This window comes from Sinohyriopsis cumingii, chromosome 15 (assembly GCF_028554795.1).
Source record: "Sinohyriopsis cumingii isolate HCF-2022 chromosome 15, ASM2855479v2, whole genome shotgun sequence".
Classification (NCBI taxonomy): Eukaryota; Metazoa; Mollusca; class Bivalvia; order Unionida; family Unionidae; genus Sinohyriopsis; species Sinohyriopsis cumingii.
In genome coordinates this window covers 88,440,373-88,457,831 of record NC_142975.1, presented here as the reverse complement: position 1 = coordinate 88,457,831, position 17,459 = coordinate 88,440,373, and the positions used below count along the sequence as shown (strand labels likewise).

General features: G+C 35.1%; 1 protein-coding gene across 1 annotated transcript in view; it reads left to right on the top strand.

The window, feature by feature from the left end:
* Positions 1-17,459, top strand: part of LOC149782265 (uncharacterized) — a 231,580-nt gene that overhangs the window by 96,562 nt on the left and 117,559 nt on the right. Inside the window, exons 14-15 of the mRNA XM_089935106.1 lie at positions 1,435-1,630; positions 17,000-17,228. Of these exons, the coding sequence (XP_089791232.1) occupies positions 1,435-1,630; positions 17,000-17,228 (425 nt within the window). The remainder of the gene's footprint in view (positions 1-1,434; positions 1,631-16,999; positions 17,229-17,459) is intronic.

The window sequence follows — 17,459 nt, the reverse complement described above, 5'->3', positions numbered from 1 at the left end:
ATTCTGCGGATTTTCGGTCACTTGCTAGTAATTAATATATTCACATATTTATGTGAATGGTAAGTAAAATTCCTCTTCTTTTCACTCAGAATTAAATCCTTCAGAACACTCATATTTTCTGTAATAATCCCTGTAATCAGACCAGAACACCTGCGTCTCTATCATCCGTTGACCCTTTGTTAAATTTCTGATGCATGCATGGAAGGCAGCATCATGCTGCTGGCACAGATGTAAAAAAGACAACCCAAAAGACACATTTTATTGGTTTATTCAATAGACAGGGAGGAACAATAACTAGAATAGACCAAATGACTGCCAATTCTTTTTTAAAAATGTACCCAGGTAAAGACGGCCAATTTCTTTTTTAAATTTACCCAGATAAAATAGTTTGCTGAAATTTCAAAGAAAATAGATTACATTTGAAGCACTGATTGTTATGAAAATTTACTCAGCAAATGGGAAAAAAATCAGTCTCAATCATGCAATACAGTTATTTGATGTTGCCACCACAATAAGAACTGGGCATTTGTTTGGTTCTCCAAAGATGTCCTTTAGCGGTGAATTTAATATGCATGCACCCTTCATCAAAGAAAGCCAACTACAATCTTCAATAAAAGCAAAGAATTTTTCTTCAAAGAAAGGCAGTACCTAACTTAAAAAAAAGTAATGAAATCTGATGGATTTTTGCATTTTCCAACGTGGCTGGAACACGTTAACTGTTCTGTGAAAGTTTCCTTTTTGCAGGGAAAAAGTTTATACTTATAAACGCTACCAACAGCAGTTTAAAATACAGACTAACTTTTACCGACTTGGGATGTACTGAAAAGTAAATGTGCTTCGTCATTCATTATGTAATTGTGCTATGTTTTTCCACTGAATTCAGACCAATATGACCTGTGACAAAATTATTGAATATTATAAATCTGTGTATGCATATTTTTTATGGGATCACTTGTATTGTGGATTCAGTGTTTATGGTGAGATTTAAGGATGAGTACACGGTGTTAATACTCTATTCATGCTATACATTAGACATGTATATATAAACAGTATTCATGTATATGTACCAATTTGTGGTTCTCTAAATAAAATAAAATATTATTAATGCCTTCTCTGTTTTCACTACAGGTGTATTTCTTATTTAATATGCATTGATTTAAGATGGTAACTGTGCCAATGAAGCATGTATTTTACCTCCCACATTTATTACCTTACCCTCCTTGCAAATTTTTTGGGGTACATGCATCATTTTCTTCAGTTAATTGACCTGGTTACTTATAACACAGTCGGGTTCTATGGCTCCATCTACCGTGTTTTGGCGGGGTCACACTTTATATACATATTCTTGCCTACACTGATTTTTTAAACAATCCATATAATGTAGACCATGAATCCTAATTAACTATTTGCTTACATCAGTGTGTGTAATTTAAGGTTCATTGCCACCAGATATGAGTGATTTTGACAACCATCTGCGTAAAAGTGTTCTGGATCTGATAGAAATCAACCAGAACAACACACACGTTTTCTTCCTGTATACAAAGAAGAATGCCCCTGACCAGGCCATGGATGAGAAAGTAGTTCACCCAGGGACAATAATGGAGGACCTCAGAAAGGAGGGATTCATAGTGTAAGTCAAAGAAAAATTTTATTGTATAATAATGATTGTAGAACAGCATGACATATAACTGCTTATTTTTATGGTAGTCTAATGTTTGTCTGTTATTGCAATCTGAGTGCTTCTTTTGAAATTAAAATCACAAATGTGCCTTCTTTCTAAATTTTGCTGCGACATTTAGGCAACTCCTTTACCTGCATACATGGTAATTGTAAAAGCAGGTTTAACTACAGATAGATTCAGTTGATAAGAGTTAAAGTGTGCAGTTGTATAGTTGTAGATATACCATTTTGAAGTGAGTTTCATACTGTTTTCAATTGTAAAATATGACTTTTTAGTTTGTATTTAATCATGATTTGGTTTTATTTCCAACTGCAAACAAATCTTTAAACTAAGCAAACCACAAAATTAAAAGTTGCAAATGCTATCAAAAATGCATTTAATGACCAAGCAGAGTCTGCTCAAAAGTGGTCTTGATAGCCAGGGGTCTGTGTGTTCTAGAGTGATGTAGGTGGATTTGAAAGAAATGATAAAACAGTAAGAGGGAGAGAGACACTTATATATATGTTTGTATTTATTTGTTTGTATGGACTAATGATGTATTGGTACAATCGTGGCTATATACTGTACAGTTGAACAAAGGCAACTTAGCAAAATGGCAAAATCCTACACCTTACCAAAATTCCTAGGAAGACAAACCTCTCTAACCAAGAGTAAATATCCAGCATGAGATAAAGATCACAGAGAGAGAGGGAGAGAGTAATAGAAAAAAAGAAAGAAACAAGTCATTTTTGAAATTGCAGATGAATAATTCAGATAAGAGATAAAACTAGACATTCATCCATAATAGTCTCCAGTTGCTATTACTCAGTACAACAGTGTCAACAAGACTAAAAAATAGAGGTCACAGGTCACTTTTAGCAGGCAGTCACTATATGCAGGCAAACTACATATAAATTTTCAAGGGGACTGCAAAAGAGTTCTCTATGGACCAGTTTTGACTATGCATTCATTAACATATGGTTTTTCAGAAAAATTGTGGCAAAATTAAAAGACCCAGAAATTTTCGTCATGCATTATATGTTATGCATGCATTATATGAGCAGCGGGGGGTGCTGAACAGACCATTAGGTCTACAAATTAGAGAAGATTAATTAGAGAAATCAATTAGATGAAATTGCATGAGAAAAATCCTCGATTTCACAAAATGGGATTTCTACAAATCGACCCGATTCGGTTCTGGAGAGGGGGGGACTGAACAGACCATTAGGTGTTGGTTGTTCACCCTCCCTGCTGCTGGGGGTATAAAAAAAGTAGCACTGTCAGGTGACATAATTAAGTCATTGTTATGTCAATAATAATGAGTGATTCTGCTCGCTATGTAATTTTGTACAGCTAAACTAGCTCGACAACGACTATAGGCAATTAAGATAATATCTCCCATTCACAATTCTGTCAAACAGCAACTACAACAGTGTCAGGAAGCTTGAATGGAATTTGCAGAGGATGCAATATTTAAACCAGTTACAGAGACTACTAAAGGTCTTCTTCCATTACTGGAACAGACTGTTAAGGCAACTGGAAAAATTGCAGAAACTAAAGTGACTAAAAAGATTCATAAATCCCCAGATATAGCTGCTGCTCAGCCATAATTACATAAAGAAATACGGCAAGTAATTGATATTGTTGATGACGCTTGTGCTCAGATCGGTGAAGTGAGGGATCTTGTTGCACCAGAACCAGAACAGGAATCAAAATCTAAAGAAACACCTGAAGATCTTAAAAAACTTGATAACCACATAGCAGTTGCTACTACAGGGTATCATGTGCATAGTACTTTGTTAGATCCAGAAACTGCAGATATTTCAGCAGCAAAATGGGTTCCTTTTGTAGTTTCAGACATACCATAATATAAAGCGAATCAAGGGTGAATATGGGAATTGGTATGAAGTTGATAATTGATCATTGGTTGCACACAACTTACTGATAATCGATTATAATCGGTTACTACAAGTAAATTTTAATTTTTGTTTGTTACAGAGTTATATCTTTATTCAAAAGTGTAAAATGTTAATAAATGTACAGGAGTAATCTCTTTTACATATATACTTTAACCTCATAAAAATATTACTTTTTTTATTGCATTGTGTTATTTTTGTTCTACGAAAGTAACATTCTTTGGCTTATCAGTTTAATGCAACTGAAGGACTGTTGCAATCCCCCAGGACACTTTTATTCACATGTGATTTGTCTATTGTTTAAAGTATAGAAGGACATGCTTTTCTTGCTTGTCATTATTTACAAATACTACAGTCAAAGCAGTTTAGATTTAAACAAAAAAAGAACACCAATTACAAAAACTTTCAAATTTATTAACTGAACAATGTATCAGCAAAATCATGTAATTATGTAAAGACAGAACATCTAAAGCTAAAATGCTTAAAACTTGACTAAAATGTTATCCACATTAAACAAAAGCTGATGTTTGACTAGTACAGATCATGTCATATTTCAGAATACTGATAATTGCTCTAACAATGAAAGAATCATTCACATTTTACATTTAAACTGAAATAAAACACAAAACAATGTTTACATTTATTAACTTGACAGTTTAACAGCAAAGTCACATAACGATTTAAACAATCTAAGACTAGAATTCTTAAGACTAGATCAAAATGTTATCCATATCATAACTTAAACAGAAGGTACAATAAAATATAAATCAAATGTTTGAGTAATACTGAACACATAAATCATTTTTCAGAATACTGTTTATTCTTGTTTTTTTATCATCACTAGTCCCTGGCTCCACTTTGACATTTACTTTGACATCAGCCATATCAAGAGCAACCTTCAAAAGCAGAGCATGTCCATCTGCTTGCTCACTGTCAGGTAGAGACTCAAGATCCTTCATAATATGATTCAATAAACCGCCCAACAGATCTAGATCTTTGTCCTGTGTTCAGTTGTCAAGTTCTTGCCTCTTTACATCTCTAAGTTTGGCAGTTGGAGGTAGATCATTAACATTTGTTTCTATACATTTGACAAGTTTAAGAAGTATTGGGATAACTTTATGATGGGTTGGTGATTTGTCTCAGCAAACACTGTTTGTTGCATTTAGGAATGGTGACGGAACTACTACAAGTTTTTCAACCAATGCTTGTTCGTCAAATGTATAGACATCATTTTTCAATGTTGCAGCTGCTGACTTGCTTATGTTTGGGTCACTGATAATAGCCATATAATCAGGTGTTGGCTCTAGCAGTCGTTCAAGCATGTCATGAGTGCTGTTCCATCTAGTCGGAACATCCATCTTGAGCTTGTGTCCTTGAGCACCTATGTCAAGTAGTAACTGCTGCTCACTCATTAACAAATCATTTATGCTCATGCTTTGATGAAAAAAAGGTCACAAGTTTGCGCTCCTTTGCAATGATTTGTGACAGTTCTGATATAGCTAAAGCTTTTTCACAATATGGTTGCTTCTTCGACCATAACAACCAAATCGAGTTGACTGAAGTAAATCAAAAGCCTTTATCTCATTGGCTGCATTATCAGTGACTCCATTTGGAGTTGGAAGACTCCAACGCATCTTAGTGGCCAACAGGCTTGCTTTTATGTTTTTCTCATTGTGACTGCCTTCAACTTTTTGTTTCTTACACAACACTTTTCAATTCCCAATCTTTGGAAATAAAATGTGCAGTCAGCGTACTATAACTTCCTGTGTTTAATGAAGTCCATGCATCATGAGTACCAGCTATATCAAGAATAGCATGTAGTTCCTCTTTTACTTTTTTCTCACTCTGGTCTTTCTTCTCAGCTAGTTTGGAGGACACTAATTTATGACCTGGAATTTCATACCTGAAAATGTAAAGTTTGAAAGTATAGTGAAAACAAGGAATTTATGTAATGTTTAATTAGACAGGACAGCATTATATTTAATGAAACATTGCTTAATTTAGATATGAAATTTCAAAATTCAACACCTTACGGTGCTGACATCTAGAATCGAATGGATTAACACTTTTTTGTTTTCTCACTGTCATTTTTAATAAATATTAATAATTTATAGTGTTATCATTCAAAACTTACTTTGGATTAAGAAGCATCACAATGTTTCTAAAACATTTATGGTCAATGAGGCTCAGTGGAAGAACTTTGCCAACAGTGAGTTTCAAGAGTGCATCATCAATTTCTTTCTGCTTTGTAGCTGACAACCACTATGTTGGCTTCAATCTTAGTCTGTTTGGGTGGGGAGGGAACATAAGCACCTCTTGTTGATCCCGTTTCCTTATGGTCATGATCAAGATGAAAGGCAAAATTTGATGTATTGCCTGGAATGTAGAGTTGGAGATTGAGTTAGTTTTGCTAATAACGGTGTTATGGTGATGTTCAGCAGTGCCACATACATAATTGATGGAAAGAATATTGAATCATGTCTCAAAAATGTTGACGTTGCCATGATGATACTGGGTATTGCAAGATATTCCGATGATTAATCATGATCCAGTGGTCCTTCTGTTCAAGAAAGATACCACTGATTCACCTGAGAATAGCAACGTAACAATGAATGCTGCTGGATATATAGTCAAATCAATGAATGAAAATTGCAACCAAGGATTCATAGCACAGCGATTGATGTTAAATGGTGAAGAAGAATTTTCTTGTGCAGTTTCACTGTCACACATCTTCTGCAGAAATGTCAGAAAGGTTATCCTTGCAGTTGCAGTTATATTATCATACAAAACAATATTGCTCGAAGGCATTGGTAGACGAATGAGTCATTGATGCACCAGTGGAAAATATGTGATCAGATCACAAATGCTCCATGCAATGCAATTGGATCATTCATAATGCTGTATAATCAATGTTGTTCTAACCCCATGTCAGATTAAAGAAGAATTCTGGAATAAAAATATCACTGAAATCAATGGCATTATTAGGTCCAGACAAATTATTACTGACCCAGTGTCAGATCAGACACTTCAGTGATGCCAAGAAATGAAAGACTGGCATGCGACTTGATCATTCTGTGGTGCCATTAAAGACAGGTAGTATATTTCCACTTCTTGCAGTGATACCAGCACTGATTGCAGCTTGCAGCTGCAGCTCCAGTTCTGGCAAAGGCAGCTGCACTTGGTGCTGTAGGAACCAATGATGATATGGCATTAAGAAAGCAACAGGATATGGTCTGATCACAAAGAAAAAGAAAGTGGGGGCAGGATCTAAGATTACCAGGAACTAAACCTTCATGGCTCAGACCTGAGTCTACCAAGAAAATTGGCTGAAACTCCCTATGTTCAGTTTTGATTTACTTGATGCTGCTCGTTGATTAAACATTAAAAACTTTTGAGGGGTTTTCATTCAAGATCAATCACCAAAACAACCAAATAGCATCAAAACTGGTATCATTAATCTTCATGGAAGTTCCCACCCTGGAACTCACAGGGTTGCATATGCTGTTGATCCACATAGTGTTGTTTATTTTGATTCATATGGATTGGCACCACCAAAGGAATTTTTAAAATATGTTGTCGGATCTGCTAGTAGTGTGCAAAGCATTCCATCAATCTGATATTCGATGTTACCAACACAGACATTAACAGATCCACCTGTATGTGGTCCAGAAGTACTTCCTGTACTTCATGCTATATCGAGGTCATATGATTAGCTAGTGAATCCACCACCGCGTAAAGTCATACATGAATATACCAGTCATGGTTTTAAAGAGCCCTTAGTTTATAATGGTAGATATTTACAGAATATCTCTTGCTAGAGTTAAGAGACTTGGTGATGTTGGTTTGTTAAAATATGAAACATAAGATGAACTTGCTGATCTTATGCACCTTGCTGGGGTTGACCGGGATGAAGTTGTTGTTTCTCAGGACTGGATGGGCTGCTAAAGATGAGCAATATCAAGTGGGTCAGTATTATCCTGTGAGTTTATGGTGTGACCAACGATAACATTGTGGTATTAACTGATGGTGGAAGAATCAAAGACACAAACGTATCCATCAGAGCAATTGTAGGAGAGATTTTTAAATGTTTTGCTAAACTGGCAATACAGTGACTGGTGAACTCAACATGAGCTGACATAGAATTGCTAATTTGAGAATCAGACAATGACTTCATTCATCAACACGGTATACATGGTGGGGTTTGGGTCAGCAACATGGTCACAACAAAATAACTCCTTCCTCTCAGGTCACTGGCATGCACAGGCTCTCTGTTTTCAGTGCTGCAAAAGTTAGGATGTTCAACACATATTCTTGGCATCATTCCACCAATAGGTTTTCTGGAACCGTGTCATTCATGTTAAATCAAAATACCGAACAGGTATTCATATTAGATCCCAAAGACAAAAATTTAACCTCAACAACTTATTGATGGTGCCTTGAATTTGTTGCCAAAATGCCTGTTAGGTATAAACAAGCATGTTCATGGCAGATATCACTTGAAAATATAATTGACATGCACATGGCAAAACAAAAAAAATACTGCAGAATCATCACGGTCATCGACATTGTTGTATACGCTGCATCCACCATAGTAGCTGGAACAATCAAAGATACTAATATTGGGATAGTCGATGATCATGTGGAATGACAGTAATCATTACATTATCAGCAACGTACATGATAGCACCAGTAATAGGAATCAGCGTTGCCATTATCACCAGTGTTGCTGGTATTCTTAATATTATTGCAAAGAAACTATCAACATGTGCAACTGAGAAATTACATGAGCATACAACACTGTTGTCAGTGGCGACACATGCACATGTGCAGTTATCATCGATGATATCGATAGGGCTGAATGATGGTTTAATATCAGACCATGAATTTATCAAAATGAGCAATATTTATTATGTGAAATGCAGATGTTGATGAGCAACCCAATTGCTCGGTCACACCCGCACCATCCGTGATCCATGAAGAAACAAAAACTTGTTCTTAATTATATTGTTGTTGTCCCTGTGGATGTTGTTGAAAAAGCATTAGTGGATCCATCAGGGGATTGGACTCTAGGATATGCAATAATCATTCATTCATCACAGGGTCTAACAATCAAAGATACTAATATTGGGATAGTCGATGATCATGTGGAATGATCAAATCTAGTGTACTTAGCAGTATTGAGAGTAACAAAAACATCTTAAGTACATAGGATGGTTTATACTGTGGCAGATAACCAACCTCAAAAAAAACCAAGGAGACATCTTATATGGTAAGGAAAAAATTAGTTATCAGTGAAATGACAGAAAGCATAAACACAAGTTTGATCTTTACATTGAATTTATCATGACTCTGAAACAATGACAAAAATATCACTGTGCTTGCTGTAACACTGCATTGTTGTGGCGATATTCACCTAATGACCCACAACAATTTGCCATGGACAGATAGTAATCTCAGCCATACACTTGTGAATGTGATGCTGATCTGGCTTGAATGCAAACCAACGTAGGGGCAATTGTGCTTTGATTAGCTAGTGAATCCATGCTGGCAGTAATTGTGTAATTTTAAGAATTAATTGCAATTGTTCATGGAAAAATTCACATTGAGGAGCCATTGATACTGTAGATTGCAGAGCTGCCTGTAAATCTTACCACACTGGAAATTTTGTGTGGTTACATTCCAGATAGGGTCAATTGCTCTATTTTTTCCGCCTTCATGTTCACCAGGTTCATATAAATACCTGACCATCACGTTACTGAGTAATGGTTGTTGTGAGGAAGAGTCAAGTCGCTTAAATGGTATGTGTTTCTTCGAGATTGGTTTGATGGGTTTTATAGAAATTCCATGTGTAACTTCATTGTTTAAAGCAGCAATCAAACTTGGTCGTCTTGCAACCCATTCACGAGACCTCCCATCTGTAGAAATTTCCTGAGCATACTGTTATGTATATTTGATTTAATTATATCTGATCTAATATGTATTTATTTCAATTTAATTGTTTATCAGTTTTAAAAAAAATTTGTTCTCATTACATGCTATTGTAATGTAAATTTGATCACTGGAGACGATACTTTTTCCAGAAAATAGTTTGACCTTCACTGTTCATTTTAGTAAACATCAGGTGTTGACCTAGATCCTGACCTTGATTCCATATTAGTAGCAGCCTCATAAATAAGTTCTATTTTTACTTTAAAATGATTGGTTGTTGTTGAGGTCATGATGGGACTAGATTAAGAAGTAAACAATTTTTTATATATTTTATTTCTCAGAGTAAAATGATTGGTTTTCGTCAGGGCCACACTAGGTGTACATGATTTTTAACAAATAAATAATTTCAATGAGGTTCTGGAACATGATCACGTGACTCCCTTTTTGCATTTTAGAATACAATATAACCTTTGTTTTGGAGAAATAATCTCACTTGGGCTATTACACTGGAAGGTGTTGTGTCGTTTGGAGTTATTTCAAATTACTTGGATTCAAAAGGATTAATTCTTTTTTCCTGGAAAATACATGTGTTCATGTGAGATTCTTAATCAGAGACAGCTCTTATAAAAATTTATTCAAATTTCCAAAACCAGAATGATATTTCTTGTTTCTACAAGAAACTGTAGACTTCACTACTACAGATTAGAGCATATGTCATAGTCTTCCATCTTGGATTATTTGTTGGGACTCAAACCTGAAATTAAATTATTATTAGGACTACTAACATTTTATTCCTGCATTATTCTTGGATTATTTTTGGATTTGATTCTTAAATCCGTAAGTTCATATTTTTTCATTTTTGCAGAATTTTTCCAGGGAAATAAATTATATTTTTCAAAGCTTGTTGTTTTCAGTCTTTCTTGTGTTACTGTTTATTCGAGCCTAAACATGTAAAAAATAGAATACTAATATCCAAAAATCTGCTGAGCAAGTATTTGATTAAATCGCTCAGTGATTGCCTATACATGATGTATTGCAGTGTGTCCATGTCTGATTTAACATTGTTGTATAAGTGATGTTACTGCAGCATGAAATTCTTTGCCAGGATGAACCTGGTCATTGTAAGGTCCACGTTGATAAATTCATTCAAACATGGCTGCAACTTCACTTGCTGTTTTAGTTGATAATGTTTCATCTTCTTTATTTCTACTTGTGACATCTTGTATTGATTTATTATTCACATACTTTAACATGTGAATCAACTTCATGTCTGCGATGTCATTGTTGTAGATTTCAGTTTTTATACATGACATCATGAACATGACACGCTTGATCAATGGTGTTTACTGGATAATCTCCTGGTTTTTGTTGATTTTTTTCATCAAGTCTAATATTGACTTAAGTTCCAGGACCACAATAATTAAATCCTGGAAGATGTTTCTAACCAGGATACTTTGCCCACATTGTTCCTGGTAATTTTCTTGGCGCCTTAGCGATATCACTGCTGTAGATCACAGAGCAATCCGCCATCAACACAAACTTGTATTTTTTTGTACCACATTTCATGCACTCACCTATAAGTGCATGTTGATGATTATTCATTGTTGTTCTTTTTAGTCCACTAGTATTGGTGACTTTTTTGCCTCAAACACAATATAAACCCACATACTTATCATATTTGTACAACATGAATGTCATTGACTTCTTGGCAACACAAGAGCAGGAGACAGTTAAGCATCATCCGGCATTATCAAACTCATCAGCCCATCTCGGTCTGGTAAAACTCAGTTGCTGCTCAACCCGATGATGAGATGGTTCAAATGGGACAAACTTTATTTAATGCCACAATCTGCAGATGACCAGTGATGCTATAATGTTCTTAAGGAATTTAATGAAAATGCAAAGCCCTTGGAAAAGGATAACGATGATGATGATTATGATAGTGTTATTGAATGTTATCACTGACATTGATAATGTACCATTAATCAGTGATCTTGATGGTAGTATTAATAATCTAGTGGTATACGATGATGTTATGCTTGACAAACAAATAAATCCAGAATATTTCGTGAGGTAGGCACAAAAACATGGATGTGATTTGTGTCATGCAATGGTATGTTCAGATTCCTAAAGTGATCAGAGACTACTGTATTCTTTTAGTTGTCTTTAATGGTGTTGACACACACACATTTAGGAACATCCACCAGACTTCGTGTTCCAGTGACATGGACATGATTAGGTTTAAAAACTTCTTTGCCAATGCTTGATAAATGTACACGATCCTTGGACATAATGTCGCATTAGTCTAGATAAAATCTTCAGCTGATCAATCTGTCACCTGACAACTGCTACCTTTTTTTACCCCCAGCAGCAGGGAGGGTGAACTACCAACACCTAATGGTCTGTTCAGCCCCCTCTGGAACCAGATTGGGTCTATTTGTAGAAACCCCATTTTGTTAAAACGAGGATTTGTCATGTGCAATTGATCTTCTCTAATTCATAGACCAAATGGTCTGCTCAGCCACCCTACTGCTACTTGTTATATATGCATTGTATGTTATGTATGTATTATGTGTTATGTATACATTATGTTGTGTATGTATTATATATTATGCTTACATTATATTATTATGTATCATTTAATATGTATGTATTATATAATACGTTTGCATTTTGTATGCATTATATGTTTTGTATGCATTTTATATTATGTATGCATTGTATTATTTATGCATTATATGCTATGTATATGTTATTAGGTATTATGATACATATGCATTATGTTATGTATGCATTATGTATTATAATGTTATGTAAGCATTATGTTATATAAATATCATATCTATGCATTATATGTTATGCATGCATTATAAGTTTTGTATGCATTATATGTCATGCATGCATTACGTGTCAGTTACGTATATACGTTATATATGTATTATCTGTTATGTTTGGTATTCACGATACAAACTTAATTACAATGGTTCAAGTCCTACTTAGTCAAATTGTGTCCATAAATAGGAAACATTCCAACCCAGTTGATCTCTGTTTTGGTGTTCCACAAGGCTCTGTTCTTGTCCCCATTTTCTTCATTCTTTACACTCAGCTGCTCTCAAGTGTCATAGATAGACATCTGATGTCTCTCCAGTTGGATGATAATGACACTGAAATATACAAATCAAACTACCCATATGAAGTTGAGGCTTACCAACCAAGGTGTAGAGAGGTGCATTTCTGATGAGAAGTCATTGATGATATATAACAGGCTGCAGATGAATTACAATAAAACTGAAGCCATCCTGATCACCACACAAATACTTTCTCATTCGCATCATTGACCTCAAACAATAAGTATCAGCAATGCCAACATTCAGTTCACACTTCTATATGAAACCTAGGTATCACCCATGACAGTATGTTCTCATTACACCAACATATAATGAACGTATGCAAGGCATCAGCTCCATTTGCAATTTTCCTTGGTTGATGCCACTCAAACCCTTGTGTGTTCCTTAATACTTTAAAGACTGGACTATTGTAATTCACTGCTGTCTAGTTCATCTCAGTATCTTCTACAGAGACTTGAAAAAGCCCAGAACACGGCTGCCCAGATCATAATTAGAGTACGAAGAAATGAGCACACCTACCCCTGCTCTGTAACCTTCACTGGCTACCTGTTCAATCCAGAATCAAACACAAAATCTGTTCACTATGCTACATTTCACTGACTGACCTATTTGACCTCACACTTGTGTACACCCCATCTTGAAACTTACTCTCTTCTTCCAATACTTGTATTCTCATTGTTTCCACCATTAAAATGAACTTGTATGAACAGTGTTCTTTTGCATACCAAGGCCCAGCTATGTGGAGTGAATTATCCATAGATCTTAGACACATAAACACTGTGATCTCAATGAAGAGTGCTCTTAAAAATCACCTATTTCAACTACAAGAACAGACTTAAAGACTGAATATTGTTTACCTCCTTAATTATTCTCAACATGTTTTTGTTCATTTGTTTTTGTAATCTTGTCATTGTATATGTTGTATCTGTTATCTAACATTGTAAAGTGCTTAGAGCTTCTAAAGATCAGGTGCTGTACTAAATCCACATCATTAATATTATTAACATGAATTCAGATATAACATGATTGCCAATGTCACAAATTGTGAATTGTTTTTCCTTATTGGCCAAAAAATATACCACCTGGCAATTTTTTGGGGAAGACAACATTGTTGGCTGTTTAAACTTGTATAAACAGTCTTGGGTTTGGAGTGGAGAAATTCAAATGCACCATGAAAAGAAGCCACAAACTTGGATATGAAATGCACTGGAATCTGTTGTTACAAAAACAAATCCTTTGTTCATATTGACAAACGATCTTAACAGTATATTGTTATATCATAATCTGCTTTTGCTGAGATCTGGCCTGAGTACCTGTATGCTGTGATACACTCAAATAGTCATGCTACTGGACCTGTCACAAAAAAACAATCTTTGAAGGCAGGAACAGGAATGACTACAATCAACCAAAAGATGTCTATTTATTTTTTTATGTACCCAGAAAAAATAGTTTTGCTGCAACTTTAAAAAAATTACCATTGAAACAGCATAGATTTTCACGAGGCATTTCTTTTATATAAATGTCTACATGGAACTGCACCAGAGTATCTTCAGGACTTATTCAGCCTTTTTCAACACAATGCCAGTTGAGATCAGTATCACATGGAAACCTTCTAGCACCAAAACCAAGAACAGAGCAATTTAAAAAGAGCTTCCAATATTCTGGTACAGTTCTGTGGAACAAGCTTCCACTACATGTAAAATTTGCTGAAAATATTAGAGTATTTAAGAAGAGATATCATAAGCATGTATGTGTTTCTAATAGCCAATGGAATTTAGTATTTTAATACTAAACATGTTAAAATAAACAGTAGTTATTGCTGTCTTCATATAATGTGCATTGTTATACACTCCTTAAGAGGGCCTCAAGGGAGAATAGTCCATGACTAATGAGTCACCCTCTATAAATAAAGCATTTTTATTATTATTATTATTATTATTATTATTATTATTATTATTAAACACTGATCATTCTGTATAAATACTAAGCAAATGAAAAAATTCAGTCTCAATGTTCCACAATTATTTGATGTTGCTGCCAGAATAACAAAGAGGCTTTTGTTTGTTCCCCAAAGTTGTTCTTTAGCGGTGAATTCAGTAACACATGTACCCTTCATCAAAGAAAGCCAATTACATTCTCTTCAATAAAAATAAAGCACCTTTCATCAAAGGAAGTCAGTGGACTGAACTAATTAAATGTAATGCAATCTGATGTATTGTTGCATTTTCCAAAGTGACCGAAAGAAAGTTTCCTTTTTGCAGGAAAAAAGTTAATGCTTACAATAACTACCAACAGCAGCATAAAATGCGAATTAAATTTCCAATCTTTTGAAACCATAGATATTTGGCCATCAAGTTACTTTTTAATTTGTTCACATTTTCATTTCCCTATGAATAGCCTCATCCCCTGGTTAGCCTCAGCAAGATGATAGCTGTCTCCAGCCGACCAAAATCTTGGCCAGTTTAAGGACATGTAGAATGCTAACAACTATAGCCACATGCTACTGGTGACAATATTGTAGTGAATTGTTGTGTGAGATGTGCTTGTTGACAATGGGATATAGGTCATACAAGGACTACCATGTTTTATATTATGTGCTATTTGTATTTAATGGGGTGTAACTGATACATGAATTTTATAACATGTGATCTTTACTCATATTCATGGAGTTTTCATCTAAATGTACATTACCTAACACATTATTGCCTGTGCTATGCAAATGTAAGTTGTCAATATACAAGAGTATTTCATACTAGTTTTGTCTACATTCAATAAAAAAACATATTTTTGTGCCTGCTTACCCACCCCACAGACATTTTTTTTGGTACATGCATCATTTTCTTCAGCTAACTTACTTGGTTGGCCATAAGACAGTTTGGTCAATAACACGGTCATGTTCTATGGGCCCCAAACATGGAATTATAACGGGGTCACACTGTATGTATTATATGTTATGTATGCATTACATATTGTGTATGCATTATATGTTACATATGCATTACATATTGTGTATGCATTATATGTTACATATGCATTACATATTGTGAATGCATTATATGTTACATATGAATTACCTATTGTGTATGCATTATACATTATGTTTGCATTATATTATGTATGCATTATACATTATGTATGCATTATATGTTATGTATTCATTATATTATGGGGGCCCCAAGTGGCCGAGTGGTCTAAAGCGCCCACCATTACGGATCACTGCCATCTCACCTCTGTCTGCGTCGGTTCGAGTCTCGGATTCGGCTAATGTGGTTATGTGAGAGAGCTTGCCAGTAGCTTCTCGTTGGTCGGTGGTTCTTTCCGGTGGTTTTCCTGGGTTCTTCCTCCACCATTAATACTGGCCGCCATGTATAGCCTATCTTGTGCTGAAAAATGGCGTTAAGCCCTACGACAACAACAACAACATTATATTATGGGTGCATTATACATTATGTATGCATTATATGTTATGTATGTATTATGTGTTTTGTATGCATTATGTTATGCATATATTAATTCAAATTTAGTTTAAAAATAACGCAAAGATATTATGATATTCTTTTCTCTATATTTATATATCATATATGATCATAGCTTCAAAATTTGTTTCTGACTCACTGGTACAGGACCAGTAGGACCAGTAGGACCCCACATTCCTCAGGTTCTCATATGCCAAACATTGGTACAGGACAAGTAAGACTCCAAAGTGCCCAAGTCTAGATATGCCAGGCACTAGTTTAGGACCAGTGGGACCTTACACTATCCAGGTACACATAAACCAAGTAGTACCAGGACCAGTAGGACCAGATCTTCTTGTGCCTAGCATGGTCCAGCAACTAAGCCTGACATGCAAAATTCAGTAAACCCACACAGTAGATGCTTTGCTTCAGGCTGAGGAGAGACAAATGTTTAATTGACAAAGATAAAAGCTAACACTAATGTTCTATATATTGGATGCTAAATTGTCAGATTTCCAATAATATGTAATAATACCAGTCTAACACTAGCGAACATTCAATTTTTTTTTGTGTCATTGAACCTTTATTATTCTTTTGAGACATTTGAAGGATTAAACATCACATTTTCTTGAATTTATTGGAACAATTAAAAGGCATTGAAGGTCTGAGGTGCTAATGCTGTTAATTTAGGTCAGCAGTAAAATAGTATTGGTCCCAGACCTCTGACCACTGATTTTCAAGCCTCATTGATATCATGATGTCACAATGGTATTATTTGAACCATTTATCGTGGGTTTTATTCATTAATTTTAATGGATGACTGCAGAAGTGTTTGAATATTTTGTATCACAGGTCTTATTGTGACTATTTCTTGTATCACAGGTCTTATTGTGACTATTTCTTGTATCACAGGTCTTATTGTGACCAGCCAGAGTCAGCTGACATGGAGGTACTCACATTGTCTGTCAAGCAAGTCGAAGTTGTGCTGATTGGAATGTCAGAGGAACTATGTAGCAGTGATAATGCCAGAAAGTTAGTGCAGTACATCAAGGACACTCTGAGGAAACCAATTTTGTCAGTTGTATTGGGAACCAACATGGAGTGGGAGAAAAGTTTCCTCAGTATGCAACTTGGAATTGAGGTAAAACTCACTATGTCTCACGTGTGTGCACACACACACACACACACACACACACATATCAGAATGATTTTTATCAGCATATCACCTTATACAGCATTCATACCAGGCCAAAGACCCAACTGGGATTAAACATATCAGATTGTCATAAATTCAGATGCTTTAACATTGGATAATTTTTCCTAGTTGTATTGGATCCCACCTAAAAGATCTTTAAGTGGTTGATCCAACTGT